Source organism: Cervus elaphus, chromosome 8 (assembly GCF_910594005.1).
Source record: "Cervus elaphus chromosome 8, mCerEla1.1, whole genome shotgun sequence".
NCBI classification, from domain to species: Eukaryota; Metazoa; Chordata; class Mammalia; order Artiodactyla; family Cervidae; genus Cervus; species Cervus elaphus.
In genome coordinates, this window is record NC_057822.1 from 25,458,552 (window position 1) to 25,472,073 (window position 13,522).

Below are 13,522 nucleotides of genomic sequence, written 5' to 3' on the forward strand. Positions count from 1 at the left end.
TGTTCATCTTGCTGCTTTTCTAAAACCACACTTTCTTATTTGCATGCAGTATATATTTTTAATAACAAAAATTATGTAATTTTTTTTTTTTGAGATGAGGACAAAACTGACAATCTTGGGAAGTCAAAGGGGTTGGGCCAACTCTGTATCCTACACCTCTCAGTGCCCCAAAGCTCCAGGAGCTCCAGAGGGAAAGGCAAGGTGTGAATGCCAGTGGAAAGTTCCCACTAGTTTCTAATGCATCTTGTCCCAGACATCTCTGGCTGCCTAAGTGCTCACATTCTGAATTCAGCTTACAAGTGACTGTAGGGTGTGGCTGAATTACCCTTCCTGGTATTCAAAGCATTCATGATTCAGCTACAGTATTTTCTTCAGCGGAAGCTTCCAGGTGGAATTCAGTGTCTTTACTTACAGCACCTTCTTTCCAAAACTGAATAAAAGTGGAACTCCAATATAGAGTTTTCATTTTCAAATTAACTAGCAGATTAATTATCCCTCTTGTCCATTTAACCTAGGTTTAGTTTGTTTACTGTTATCAATTGTTGGTGGAGATGGGGCTAAACGTGATGCCTTGTAGCACGACCATTTGAAACAGTTTCTGTATCTTCCCTAAGGGAAGAAAGCTGGAGATGGTGGATAGGACTTGAGCAGCTGATTGGGACAATATATTTTTTACATCATTTTTGTTGCTTTGAATTATTTATTTATTTATTTGTTGACTGTGCCACATGGCTTGTGGAAATCTTAGTTCTCCAACCAGGGATCAAACCCTCACCCCCTGTGCTGGAAGCGGGGAGTCCTAACCACTGGACCACCAGGGAAGTCCCCAGGACAACAATGTTTGGCTAACACATTCCAAATTCCCTTATGGAGACTCTCTTTCCCTCCACCGGATAGGTGGTTTTTAAAATTTCATCCTTGCAGTGTGAAGGCTTCCCAGGAACTCTGTAGAGCTACAGCCTCTTATGTAGCAAACAATTCTTGTTTACCTGCTAACAAAACACAGAGCAAGACTTTAAACATTTTCCTATACCTATGCTATTTTTCTCATGCTAAGAAAACTTTTCCTGTGCTGAGTATTTTTAGATCCAGAGAATTTCAGTTTACTAGTGGTTCCTGAAAAGTGTTTGGGCTTCCCAGGTAGTGCTAGTGGTAAAGAACACACCTGCTAATGCAGAAGATGTAAGAGACGCAGGTTCGATCCCTGGGTCAGGAAGATCCCCTGGAGGAGGGTATGGCAACCCACTCCAGTATTTTTTCTTGGAGAATCCCATGGACAGAGGAGCCCGGCAGGCAACAGTCTGTAGTGTCGCAAAAAGTCGGACACGACAGAAGCAACCTTAGCACACACGCATGAGAAGTGTCCTGCCAACTTTTTGCATGTTTGTTACTCAGGTGTTAGAACTTACGTGGATCCCTTTACGTATGAAGATCCCAACCAAGCAGTTCGAGAATTTGCCAAAGAAATCGACGCATCCTGCATTAAGATTGAAAAAGTCATAGGAGTTGGTAAGTCTGTATCTAAAAGCCTGTTTTCTTTGTGAATATTAAATATAGATATATGTGGATTATATAAAGGCATATGAATATATTGTGTATGCCTATGTATGTAAATAGCGGTGTACCTGAAATTTCCTTAATCTACATAAAACACCAGCGCAGTGCTCAGTGTGTGATAAACACTCCACAAATGCAAGCTATTATTCTTTCACTTTTAATGTGTTTCTGGTTCAGAGTCAATTCTTTTTCTCTCTCAAAGGTGAATTTGGCGAAGTATGCAGTGGGCGTCTCAAAGTGCCTGGCAAAAGAGAAATCTATGTGGCTATCAAGACGCTGAAAGCTGGATATACAGACAAGCAGAGAAGGGACTTCTTAAGCGAGGCCAGCATCATGGGACAGTTTGATCACCCAAATATCATTCACTTGGAAGGCGTTGTCACCAAATGTACGTGGGTCGCTCCCTTGACAAAGCCAAGTTAGAAGTTACTGGCAAATTAAACACACATTTTCTTTCCAGGGAAATGACAGATGGAACAGACCCACTGATTGCTAATAGGAGGAAATCAGTGCAGGACAAGTCATTAATCTTGTAGTCAGTTCTAAATGGGTCTGTGGTGTAGGCTGATACCCTATTTCCAAAGCAGCTTGTGTGAGATTTTAGCGAAATTAATATTGCAGATTTTTAGTATGCCTCGCCATCTTTCAAATGTTTGCTAGACCAAACTGATTGTCACAGGGTAGGCGCAAGCAGATGGTAAGCAAAATAAATTTTAAGTACTTTTCCTATAAAACACTACAGAACTTCACCACACCTTGGGCTCGAAGCTTTGGTTCCAGATGCGAGGAGTGCGTCCTGGGAATCTGTTATATTGGGGGATTTGCTTGTCTGCTCGGCCTGATTTATGGCAATTGCAGTTCAGCACCTATTTCCAGTAACACCTGGTTGAACCTTCCTTTTTTTAGTCCATTAGCATTCGCTGAGCCCGTGAACCACGCTTCAGTTACAATACGACACAGCTCAACAGATGCATTTTGCGAAGCATACCCTGAATACATCTGTAAGGCTGGCTAAGACCCACATATAAAGCACCACATGCACAAGGCAGGTGAAATGGTTCCTATTGAAGGTGGCTATATTCCAGAAGTCTTAGTACCTACTACAGTTACTACAAGTCAGGGATCGTGTAAGCCTGGGGCTATGTCTCCAGGAAGCCAGTGTACCATTTGATTCCAGGTGCCTGGGAAGCATTCTCCATCAACCGGTGCAGAGTGGTGGCTGAAGTGGGTGAAGTGGGGGCAATTTAAAGAGTATAAACATTAGACATTAGGTCTGGGGCAAAGAGGTCAGTAACATGCAAGGGTATACAATCTTTGGGCAGGGAAAATAGGGAATTACTAGAAAGTCACAGCAAATATACATTCATTTAGAGGTCCTCAGACTTAAACATCTATCAGATTTCTGGAAAACTCTTGAAACACTTTCCTGGACCTCCTCCTCAGAGGTTTGATTCGGTGGTTAGGGGCCCATGAGCTCACGATCTGAAGAGCTTAAGGTCAACCATGCTGTAGTCCCTGGGACCACACTTTGAGTCTCTTTGGCCTAGTGACCAAAGATTTGTACACCATCTTCTGCTAGTAAATTGTGAAGTCTTAACTGGTTGCTCAAGCTGTCAGTTTCCCCATCTGTAAAATAGAGATAAAAATAGAACTTGCCTTACAAGGTTGTTTTGAATGAAATATTTAGGGTGTATGGCATAATGCTTATATAGCAAATTAAAAAAAAAAAAAAAACAACTTAAGTATTAACTGGTACTATTATGTCTTAAGAAGTACATCTTTCCCCCAGCTTTGGAATCCTTTAAAAAAGGAAGCTTGGTGCTAAGGGTATATAATTTTCCACCTAAGGTGAAGGCTATAATTAGCATAGAATAGCTCTATTTGCTTTTTAAGATTAGTTTTACAGACAGGATTTTTTTTTTTTTTTTTTTTTCCTGTAGCCTGTGGCCTTTGGGCTTGCCCGGAGCCCTTCACTTCTTTAATTAAAAGATAACATTCCCTTTAAATACTTCTGCAGGTCCATTTTCTCACAAGGAGGCTCTGTTCAGCTTGGGGTGTTTTTCCTGGGGCAGACAGTGATTTTTGTAGCACCTCTGCAGAAGAGAGGAGAAACAGGGGATCTTTGTGCTAAAATCCCACCGCGCCTCTCTAAAACTCGTAGCTATTACAGCTGTAACTGTTATAAACGACTGGATGCATTTGCATAATGCAGTTGTCACTGAATTAAAATGATTTAAAATTTCCACCAGAGAAGCTATCCCCTTCCCCCACCTCTCCCCTCCCACCTCTCCCTTCCCCATGGCATCCCTGCTTGTTCTGGGGATGGGTATGCCTTCACCCAGGAGTCCAACCAGGACCCATTTTATAAGCCCTTCTGTGCGGATGCAGACATTTATCTTTATTTATCTTATAGTGCTCATAGATTCTGACAAATGGATACATTTAATAAACAGGAAAAGGAATGTAGAAAAATTGTGAAGATGATGCCAACTGTCAGATTAGGGATGTGTAAGGGTGAAAAGGTGAAGTGAGAATCTGAGTTCCTTGAGTAACTTTGTAAATGGACAGAGAGACTATAAATTCTCACCACTACCCCCTCTCTTTCTAATCTTGTGCTCTCTTCCCCACATTTCCAGAGGGGCCTGGTGAAATGGAAGTAGGTGTTAATCCACCGCCAGGGGAATCACCCTTTCTCATGAGTTGACAAAGTAGCATTTGATTGAGGCAGGTTCATTAAAACTCATTTAGATGCATTTGTTCTGTGTGGTCACGGCTATAGAGGGTCATTGAGTCTAAGGACTCAGGGCTTCCTATTTATATTGATGGAGGATGGCAAGGCAGTCAGGGACCTCTCCCAGCAGCCAAGGGAAAAGAGATTAGAAGTGGTTTTATTCATCCTTCAGTCTACACTGAGATTCCTGCTTCTTCTGTCCGCTTTCCTTCATCCCTTGTAAATAAAATGTCCAAGGTGTTGTTTCCTAATTCAACATGTTTGCCTTGGAAAGATTTCTTCGGCACAATACCCAATGCATAACCAAAAAACAAATTGATAAATGGGACTTCACTGATATTAAAAACTTCTGCTCTTCTAAAATTTGGCCTCTGAAATGAAGACATATTCCCTTTCCCTATGCCAGTAGAGAGTCTAATTTGATAGGGGCTTAAGATGGAAAATGTACCCGTTTAGAATAATTCTGGGGACTTTCCAGCAATGACACATCCCAGTCCAGTTTCCATGATTAAGTCATAACCATAAGGACAACAATGAGTATTTTTGATAAGTCAAAAATTAGTTTTATTTATCAAACTAATATCTTATTTTCCTCCCAGGAACTCTTTTATCCTCTTTGCTTTACCCCTAGCCTTAGTAAAATATCAAAGATTTACTTTCGACTCCCTCTTCACTCCCACAAAAGAAAAAGTGAAAATTAAAGTCACTTAGTCATGTCTGAGTCTTTGCGACCCTACAAATACCTTTAGAAAGAAGGAACTTAAGACCTTGTGTCCGTTGCCTGGGATTAAGAAACTAAAGAACCATCCTTATTTCCTAAAATCCTCAGAAAATGAAAGCAAAATGAAAATGTGTCCCCACTTCTCAAAACCTTAAAATCATTTTGATTTCTTTGCTTACAAAGGGGACTGGGGTGCACAAATGTTCTAGTACTGAACCAAAGTTGCTGCTAGGATGAAACTGCTTATTGACCCTTTCCTGTGATGTTGTTGCTGCTGCTGAGGTTGGCATCTTAAAGAAGCAAATAGACTGAGTGTATTGATAGATAGGAAAAGGGAAAAGAAAGGCTATAGCCCCTGACCTGAGTGAGGCTGGGGAAAAGGCTAAGATTGTACATGCTTGAGCTTTAAGATGAGTTCCAGGTAAAGAAGTATTCAGCATAGCTACTGCTCCTGGAAACTTAGGTTTCTCTAAATAGGTAAAAAAAAAAAAAAAAAAAAAAACTTTCTCTGTTCATTGATTCCTTTAGCATTGCACAATTGTCTCTTCTGGGGGCAAAATTAATTAATTATCCTAAAGATTTTTTTTTTTGCCTTTAAATGAGTCATTTATCTTCTTCTCCGTTTGCTTGAGAGAACAAATACTCATCACATGCCCCTGGGTACTGGAGGCCACTTTAGTTAAAGACCTTGTCAACAAGCCACCCAAAGGGTTAACCTTCCAGATGGAATTTAAACCTCCTCGTCCTTTTAATATTTCATTCCTAGCTCCCCACAGCTGAGGCATAAGCTTGGCTTGTTTTAATTAAATTAGATCGCACAAGACAGGTGTCTTGGCAGGAAAATTGTGCACAGCCCATTTTTATCTCATTAACTGCAGTGCTCATCAAGGGTTTTGTGTTTTTCTTTCTGGAAACTCTAGGTAAACCAGTAATGATCATAACAGAGTACATGGAGAATGGCTCCTTGGATGCATTCCTCAGGGTATGTAACTACTTTATATTAAACCCAAGAATGTTGGTATTTAGAAAACTCTAACACACTCTGAATGTGTGTTCTGTTTGGTTGTACACAGACCTTTTTTAATGGGGCAGAGGAAGAAGAGGAGAAATAGAGAATGATGCGATTTTTTAAAGGCTCTTTAAATAGTCCATGTTCGAGGAGGGTAGCATTTGATTTACTTTTGTATTGTGGGGCTGTTGGAGCCATAGATTCATTACAGTTGGATAATTTCCATCTATCACAGGAAGCAAACCCAGCTCCTTGCTCATACTCTGCTCGTGAATTAGTGACTTTGGTCCAAAAGGCCCGGAAATCATACTGAATTTCACTGCACACCGGATACAGATATCAAAAAAGATCCAAGTAATAAATGCTTCGTGCAAATTAATTAGGCTTAATGTTAATGAGATTGTACCTCATTCCTTTCCTCTGCAGAAGAATGATGGCAGATTTACGGTCATTCAGCTGGTGGGCATGCTTCGTGGCATTGGGTCTGGGATGAAGTATTTATCTGATATGAGCTATGTCCATCGAGACCTGGCTGCACGGAACATTCTGGTCAATAGCAACTTGGTCTGCAAAGTGTCTGATTTTGGCATGTCGCGAGTGCTAGAGGACGATCCGGAAGCAGCATATACCACCAGGGTAAGAAGGGTTTGTGACCTCTGAGCTTTGACTCTAATGAAACTGTTCCTCTCACTTGATGTTTAAGCCCTTTATGATATTTATAAGTTACTTCATCCTTCAGAGCCTCTGCATAGCCTTGCATCCATTTTAAAACCATGTTTCCAAGAGAAATTTTGAAATACGCTCTAGATGGATGATCACAATTTAGAGCGTCACATTATTGTATTTTCTCACACTTAATCTACTTTGCTTCCTTCCTTTCTTCCAGTTAGTTTGTTTTATATTTTATACTTGGTTCCTTTTCATTATTTAAAAAAAATATCTTATTTTAAACAAGACAGAACAGTGTTCTAGTCAGCTGCCTACCGAATCTGAGAATGTATACACAGGATTTATAAAACATTTACACTACACAAGGTTTCCCAGTATATAATGGCCTGCATTTTTACTACTAGTAGATAAGCCGGGATTAAGGCATGGTGAAGAGTTATCAGTATACAGTTAATGGCTTTGCTATCTTAGCTGGACAATCTGAATATAAGATACTAATGGAATAAACACAGAATCATAAAAGTTATTGGCCATTAGGGCTGACACTGTTAAAATCAACATGAAGCAGACCAGCCATTTTCCTCCTTTAATGCTAACCATTTTGCATCTGTAACAATAAGCATTGGGGGGTTTTTGGTATAGTTTGGGGGGGGTGTGTGTGTGTGTGCATGCATGTTTTCTGGTAGTGTTCCGTTTCTATGGCTGCAGTTTTGATTCTTACACATACCTTCTCCAAAATTCTAAGTCCATTCATTCAGGAAAGAATACACCTTTGTCAATGCTAAAGACTTTTTATTTCCCCCCAGTAGTTGGAGAAAGGAAAGCAGAAAGAAGCCTCTCGAATGATACATTTATCTAGCCAAAATATTTAAGGAAAGCAGCATAAGTGTCTCACTGCATGGAACAAGCATAAATGTAATACAGTGTAAAGTATAGTGAATCAATGAAATTTATGGTACAGTTTATTGCCCTCTTTAGTAGCCCTAATGAAGCAAAGAAGACTTTTAAATGATGTCCTCTTGAACAGTTTAAGGGTCTGAATTAAAGCTGAATTAATTTCCCCAGATGGAACCCTAAGAAATTTGAAACTCCATTAAAAATACCTTGCACATAAGCATAATCAACAGGAGACATTTGAGACCTTTAAACTTTTGGGGGGTAATATTCAATTGCTTTACCATTTTTGCAGGTGTCTTTTTAGAAAATTAAATAATCAAAATCCTGCCCTCCCTCCATTAAAATCAGTAATGGCTTTAGCATCTGGTACTATTTGACTTCCTCTAAGAGCCTGTTCAGTGTATTATCTTCTAGCTAAGTTAGGCATATTTCTCATGTTCTGTAAGAGTTGGAACACATATATGTGGAGTATATAGAAATATTCATATTTAACTTCCTTAGTTCATGATTTCTGAAGCAGTACCAAGTATTGGTTTTGTGCTGCTGGGTAAGAGAATCCAACAAGAAGTCAACATTACTGTCAGTTGCACATTCATTGGTATACACCACAGATAATGTGTGCTTTGTAAAACTTAAAATATCCTTTCTACTACAGTATTGCCTTAAGCAGAGCCCAGAAAATAGGTTGGCTTTTTAAAAAATAATTAAGGAGATTAGTTGTTTACTTCCCCATAACCTATGAAAACATATCAGAACTGTCTCAACCTGGAACATTTTAGATAATAAGTATCTTGTGATTGTTTGGAAAACTGTCTCAGGAATGCTGTTGTCCTGCTTGGCCCACAGTAATAACATTCAGAAACTATAACATTTAGAAACTAAAAGGGCACGTCAGTGTACTTGGGGAATAATCCAGAGCTTGGATGTTCACAGGGTGGCAAGATTCCCATCCGGTGGACTGCACCAGAAGCAATCGCCTATCGTAAATTCACATCTGCAAGTGATGTATGGAGCTACGGGATCGTTATGTGGGAAGTGATGTCCTATGGAGAGAGACCTTACTGGGACATGTCCAATCAAGATGTGAGTCTTTATGTTCTGAAATATATGTTTTTTGAGATGCAGGAAGTTTCATGTTACTGTATGATGGAGTAAGTGTTAAGTGTGAAATGATACATTAAACTTCAGGGTCTTAATACAAATGTGTCTAGTAATCTAGCTGAAACTCATGGTCATTGATTTCAAGGACCAAAACTACAAAGCCTAAATAATACAGTGTGGGAGATAGATTGATAGACAGATGGATGCATAGCTCAGCTGATTGGTGATATGGAGCAGTATTTTTACTTGGTTAGCTTTCAAGTTCATATTGAAACAAAATTAAACTTTGAATGTTAAGAAAATGCAGGGATATATGAAAAACACATTTCACATGCAGTGAAATTGACATGAAAGTTTTATTGGAAGAAATCTAGTGAATATTTTAGAGCTGGCAAAGTTGTAATTAGAGCTTGCCCCTTGAGGACTCTAAAATAAAGCTTCACTAAATGACCCTTTGTAAATTATGCACATCCCTTTAAATGTACCATCTGGACTACTTCGTATGGGAGTATCCACAATGCCTGCAATTTTAGAAAAGCATTCAATAATGACACTAATAAGATTCCAGAGTAATAGAATTTAATTACAGACATCTCCAGTGAGAAAGAAAAAGAAAAAAAAAAAAAAAACCTAGACCAGGGGAGTCTTCTTAGGACACTTACTAGCTATTTCTAGGAAAGTGTTAGTTCCAGAAGGGTTGGAAATCAGAATAAAATAAAATGGTCATTTTTAAAACTTTCCTAATATTTTCAGGTGAGGTGAAATATTAGCATCTAGCATGTTTACAAATGGGTGATACTCAATTCATCAATAAAAACTATTTTAGAAAAAAAATTTTTTTTTTTTTTTTTTAAATTTTCTCTGAAGTGGAATGTTACGTGACCATTTGCCTTGTCCTGAAACAACAGGATGTTGCAAAACCTTGACAATTAAGTGAAAAACTAGGTGCACTCAAGAAATAGGATGCTGGTTGCTTAATCAGTAGAAGAATGTTTAGAGCAATACAGAAGCTAAGGTACTCTGTGTCCAGTGGGGCAAAAAGAATTCTCTGACCAGGTTAAGAGGAATGGTAGTGTTGACATTGTAGTACCTATAAATTATAAAGGAAGGTTCATAACAAATAGGAAGGGAGACAGCAGCTAGCATAACTGATAGATAATTACAGACTGGAGACAGACTCAGTTCAGTTCAGTTCAGTCACTCAGTCGTGTCTGACTTGTTGTGACCCTGTGGGCTGCAGCAGGCCAGGCTTCCCTGTCCATCACCACCTCCCAGAGCTTGCTCAAACTCATGTCCATAGAGTCAGTGATGCCATCCAACCATCTCATCCTCTGTTGTCCCCTTCTCCTGCCTTCAATCTTTCCCAGCATCAGGGTCTTTTCCAGTGAGTCAGTTCTTCACATCAGGTGGCCAAAGTATCAGAGCTTCAGCATCAGTCCTTCCAATGAATATCCAGGACTGATTTCCTTTAGGATTGAATGATTTGATCTCTTTGCAGTCCAAGGGACTCTAAGAGTCTCCTCCAACACCACAGTTCAAAAGCATCAGTTCTTGGGCTCTCAGCTTTCTTTATAGAGACAGACTACAGAAGTGAGCAGTGTGTAATCTACTGTTTGATGTGATTATGAAGACACCTTCAAGTACCTTTCTTGTAGTAATGTTTGGTTTTGAGTAAGAGACATGCAGAGAAACAAAGGCCAACAACCTAGAAGAGGGAGTTTGTTGTTGTTTAGTCACTAAGTTGTGTCTGGCTGTTTTGCAACCCCATGGATTGTAGCCCACCAGGCTCCTCTGTCCATGGGATGTTCCAGGCAAGAATACTAGAGTAGGTTGCCATTTCTGTCTCAAGGGGATCTTCCCAACCCAGGGAATTAACCTGAGTCTCCTGCATTGGCAGGTGGATTCTTTGCTACTGAGCCACCAGGGAAGCCCTCAAAGAAGGAATAGTGTCTGTATTTACTTATTTGATTATTGTATATTTTAAGCTTGTCTTTATTTCAGTTGAGAGCAGCAGCCAAGTGCTCATAAAAGCAGAATATCTAAAGATGTCTTTTTTTCCCACCCTAAATAAATATTTTCAGACTTAGTTTTGACAGTTTCTATATTATTTTAAAACAATTTCATTGTTTTAAACTTTTAGTTGTCTGCCTTTATCCATGTAAAAGCATCTGAAGCCAATTCACCCCCACAAATATTGATCTATTATTCACATGTATTTCTCTCTGTGTTGGAGTCTGTGTAGAACAGCAATCAATAGGAAATGTAACTGGAGAATTACTTTCATGGGAAAATTCATTTGGCATATGGTGAATGGAGTCAAAGTAACTGTTAAAAATATGTTAAATTTATCAAGTTTTTCATCAAGTTTGTTTTAATTGTCTCTCTTCCCCCACCCCGCCCCCCAGCCCCAGACATTTAGCAGTAAACTGAGAAAATATGCTGTGTTCACCCACAAGCCATCTTCCAAGCTGGCAGTGGATAGGGAGCTAGTGAAAGAATACTAAGCAGTTTGAGGGTTTATAACAAATTATGTTCACCTGGCGTCAGCCCAGTGTTGCTCACATTCCCATCAATTCAATGTAAAATGTTTTCATCAAGTCTAGAGTCAACACCATGCACCTGGAAAGATCAAAGAAAGTCAAAGGATCAAACTGACCTAATATCATTGCCAGAAATAAATAGAAGCATGTTCAGTAAATTAGCATATAGAAGTTTGCTTTAGAAGGAGTAAATTAATATTAATATGGTAGGAGGTTGGCAAAAATACATGGGAGAAAAGGATTCAGAGGGCTTAATAAATCACAAGATAATTGTTACACGGAAACAGTATCCTGGTTAAAAAGAACCACAGAATACTGCTGTATAGAAACTAGACCCAACTGAATTGATTGTTTTCTGTTGAAGGCTGATGATTCAGCAGTAATAGACGCACCACAAGGGAACTCTGTCATGGTCATTGAGGTGGCTGCAGCCAGTGATGGTTTCACTAGGAACTATCATTTTTTGCGGGGGAAGGTGGGAGGACTGATTTAAAAACAAACAAAACTTTTAAACATCCTCAAACAAAAGTACCTCCAGAATCATACAGGATACTCATAAACAAAGCTTATGAGTAGCCAAGAAATTAAGAAGTAATTCCCCTCTTTAACTTTGGCAGGAGGCTTACCATATTGTTACTGGGATTCACACCCTGAAGAACAGGGGTTTAGAGAAAAGTCAATGAGAAATATATTGTTTTATCTGTGAAGACAATTAAAAAATAAAAGAGGACACAGGCTTAAAGGGGCACAAAAGGACTTGCATTTTGGAGGCATCCTAAGGAATGTCTTTAAAGCCTTTAAGCTAGACTCTCTTTTGCTAAAAGCGTTTAGCTGGTAGAAGAACAGAGAAGATCATCGCCCTTTGGTCTCTGGGGGCCAGGCCAACACCATGTGGTTGGTCTGATTGGGTTCTAACCACCTTGGAACCCTGATGCATCTTCACACTGGAGTTCCTGATGGGCATCGTCTGCCGTTTGAGAACCCCTCATAGCAACAGCTGGCTTCCCTGCCCTGCTGCCAGCAATACTCAGGTCCAGCTCTGGCTTCTGTGAAAGAACTGGAGCCATTCCCATGCTAAAGCTTGCTGGCAGCTTCATGGACCGGGAACTTGCTGAGCAGGAGGGTAAACCTCTAACAACAGATTGCCTGGCAAACTAACATACCATTCTGTGGGTTTTTTTTCTTTTTTTTATTTTTTGCTAGGTGATTAAAGCCATCGAGGAAGGCTATCGGCTGCCCCCTCCAATGGACTGTCCCATCGCGCTCCACCAGCTGATGCTAGACTGCTGGCAGAAGGAGAGGAGCGACAGGCCGAAATTTGGGCAGATTGTCAACATGTTGGACAAGCTCATCCGCAATCCCAACAGCTTGAAGAGGACAGGGAGCGAGAGCTCCAGGTCAGCCCTGCTTCTTAATAGTGATGTTTGAAAGAATACTTCAGAGGTGGCACACAAGTGGTAACTCACTTTAATTTCTGGCTTTTAGTCAGAGGCCACAGTCTGCAACCTGGGTGGCTTCTTCCTCCTTGAGCGGAGTATTTATGGTAGTTTTCTGTTTGCCATTTTGAAGAGCCTTGTACCTGTCAGGCCTCAAACAAAAGTCAGAAAAACAAATTTTTTACAAAAAACAACCAAGGAAAAGCTCAAGTGCTTATTTTGTGAGGCTGGAACTGAAAAATTGGAGGGACGAAATGTACTTTTGGAAGATAGTCAGGCTACTAGATGCTATATTTTGAAAGGGGAAGAAACATAAGGGACAAAATATAAGGATTCCAAGACAGCTCTAAGTTGAGTTAATAAAATGTGAAATGAGGCAAGAGATTCACCGGTTTTGGTTCTTAAAGTTGTTCTTTTCTGAGTCTTTCAAGAGGAGAAGGAAACAGGATCAAGTTACAAACATGCAGATGAATATTTGAGAAAAGTTTTAAAATTAAAATGATTGAACCACCTATGCAATAGTTACTTCATTGGAAGGGTCTTCCCTGGTGACTCAGAGGTAAAGAATCCACCTGCAATACAGGAGCCGCACAAGATGCAAGTTCGATCCCTGTGTCAGGAAGATCCCCTAGAGGAGGGCATGGTAACCCATTCCAGTATTCTTGGCTGGAGAGTCTCAAGGACAGAAGAGCCTGGCAGACTACAGTCCACAGGGTGGCAAAGAGTCAGACACGATTAAAGCGACTTAACACACAAATATGCACTTCACTGGAAAGAGCAAAAAAGAAGCATTTCAGTCCAGAGAGAAGATAAAGATACTGCAAGTGACCTAAAATAAAATCGCCCATCATTTCTGGCCTA

General features: G+C 39.9%; 1 protein-coding gene across 2 annotated transcripts in view; it reads left to right on the forward strand.

Moving 5' to 3' along the window:
- The window catches only part of EPHA4 (EPH receptor A4), a 154,758-nt gene that overhangs the window by 130,096 nt on the left and 11,140 nt on the right, over positions 1-13,522 (forward strand). For both annotated transcript variants that reach the window (XM_043909896.1, XM_043909895.1), the window contains exons 10-15: positions 1,396-1,509; positions 1,760-1,945; positions 5,930-5,991; positions 6,445-6,654; positions 8,518-8,667; positions 12,429-12,622. In XM_043909896.1, the coding sequence (XP_043765831.1) occupies positions 1,396-1,509; positions 1,760-1,945; positions 5,930-5,991; positions 6,445-6,654; positions 8,518-8,667; positions 12,429-12,622 (916 nt within the window). The remainder of the gene's footprint in view (positions 1-1,395; positions 1,510-1,759; positions 1,946-5,929; positions 5,992-6,444; positions 6,655-8,517; positions 8,668-12,428; positions 12,623-13,522) is intronic.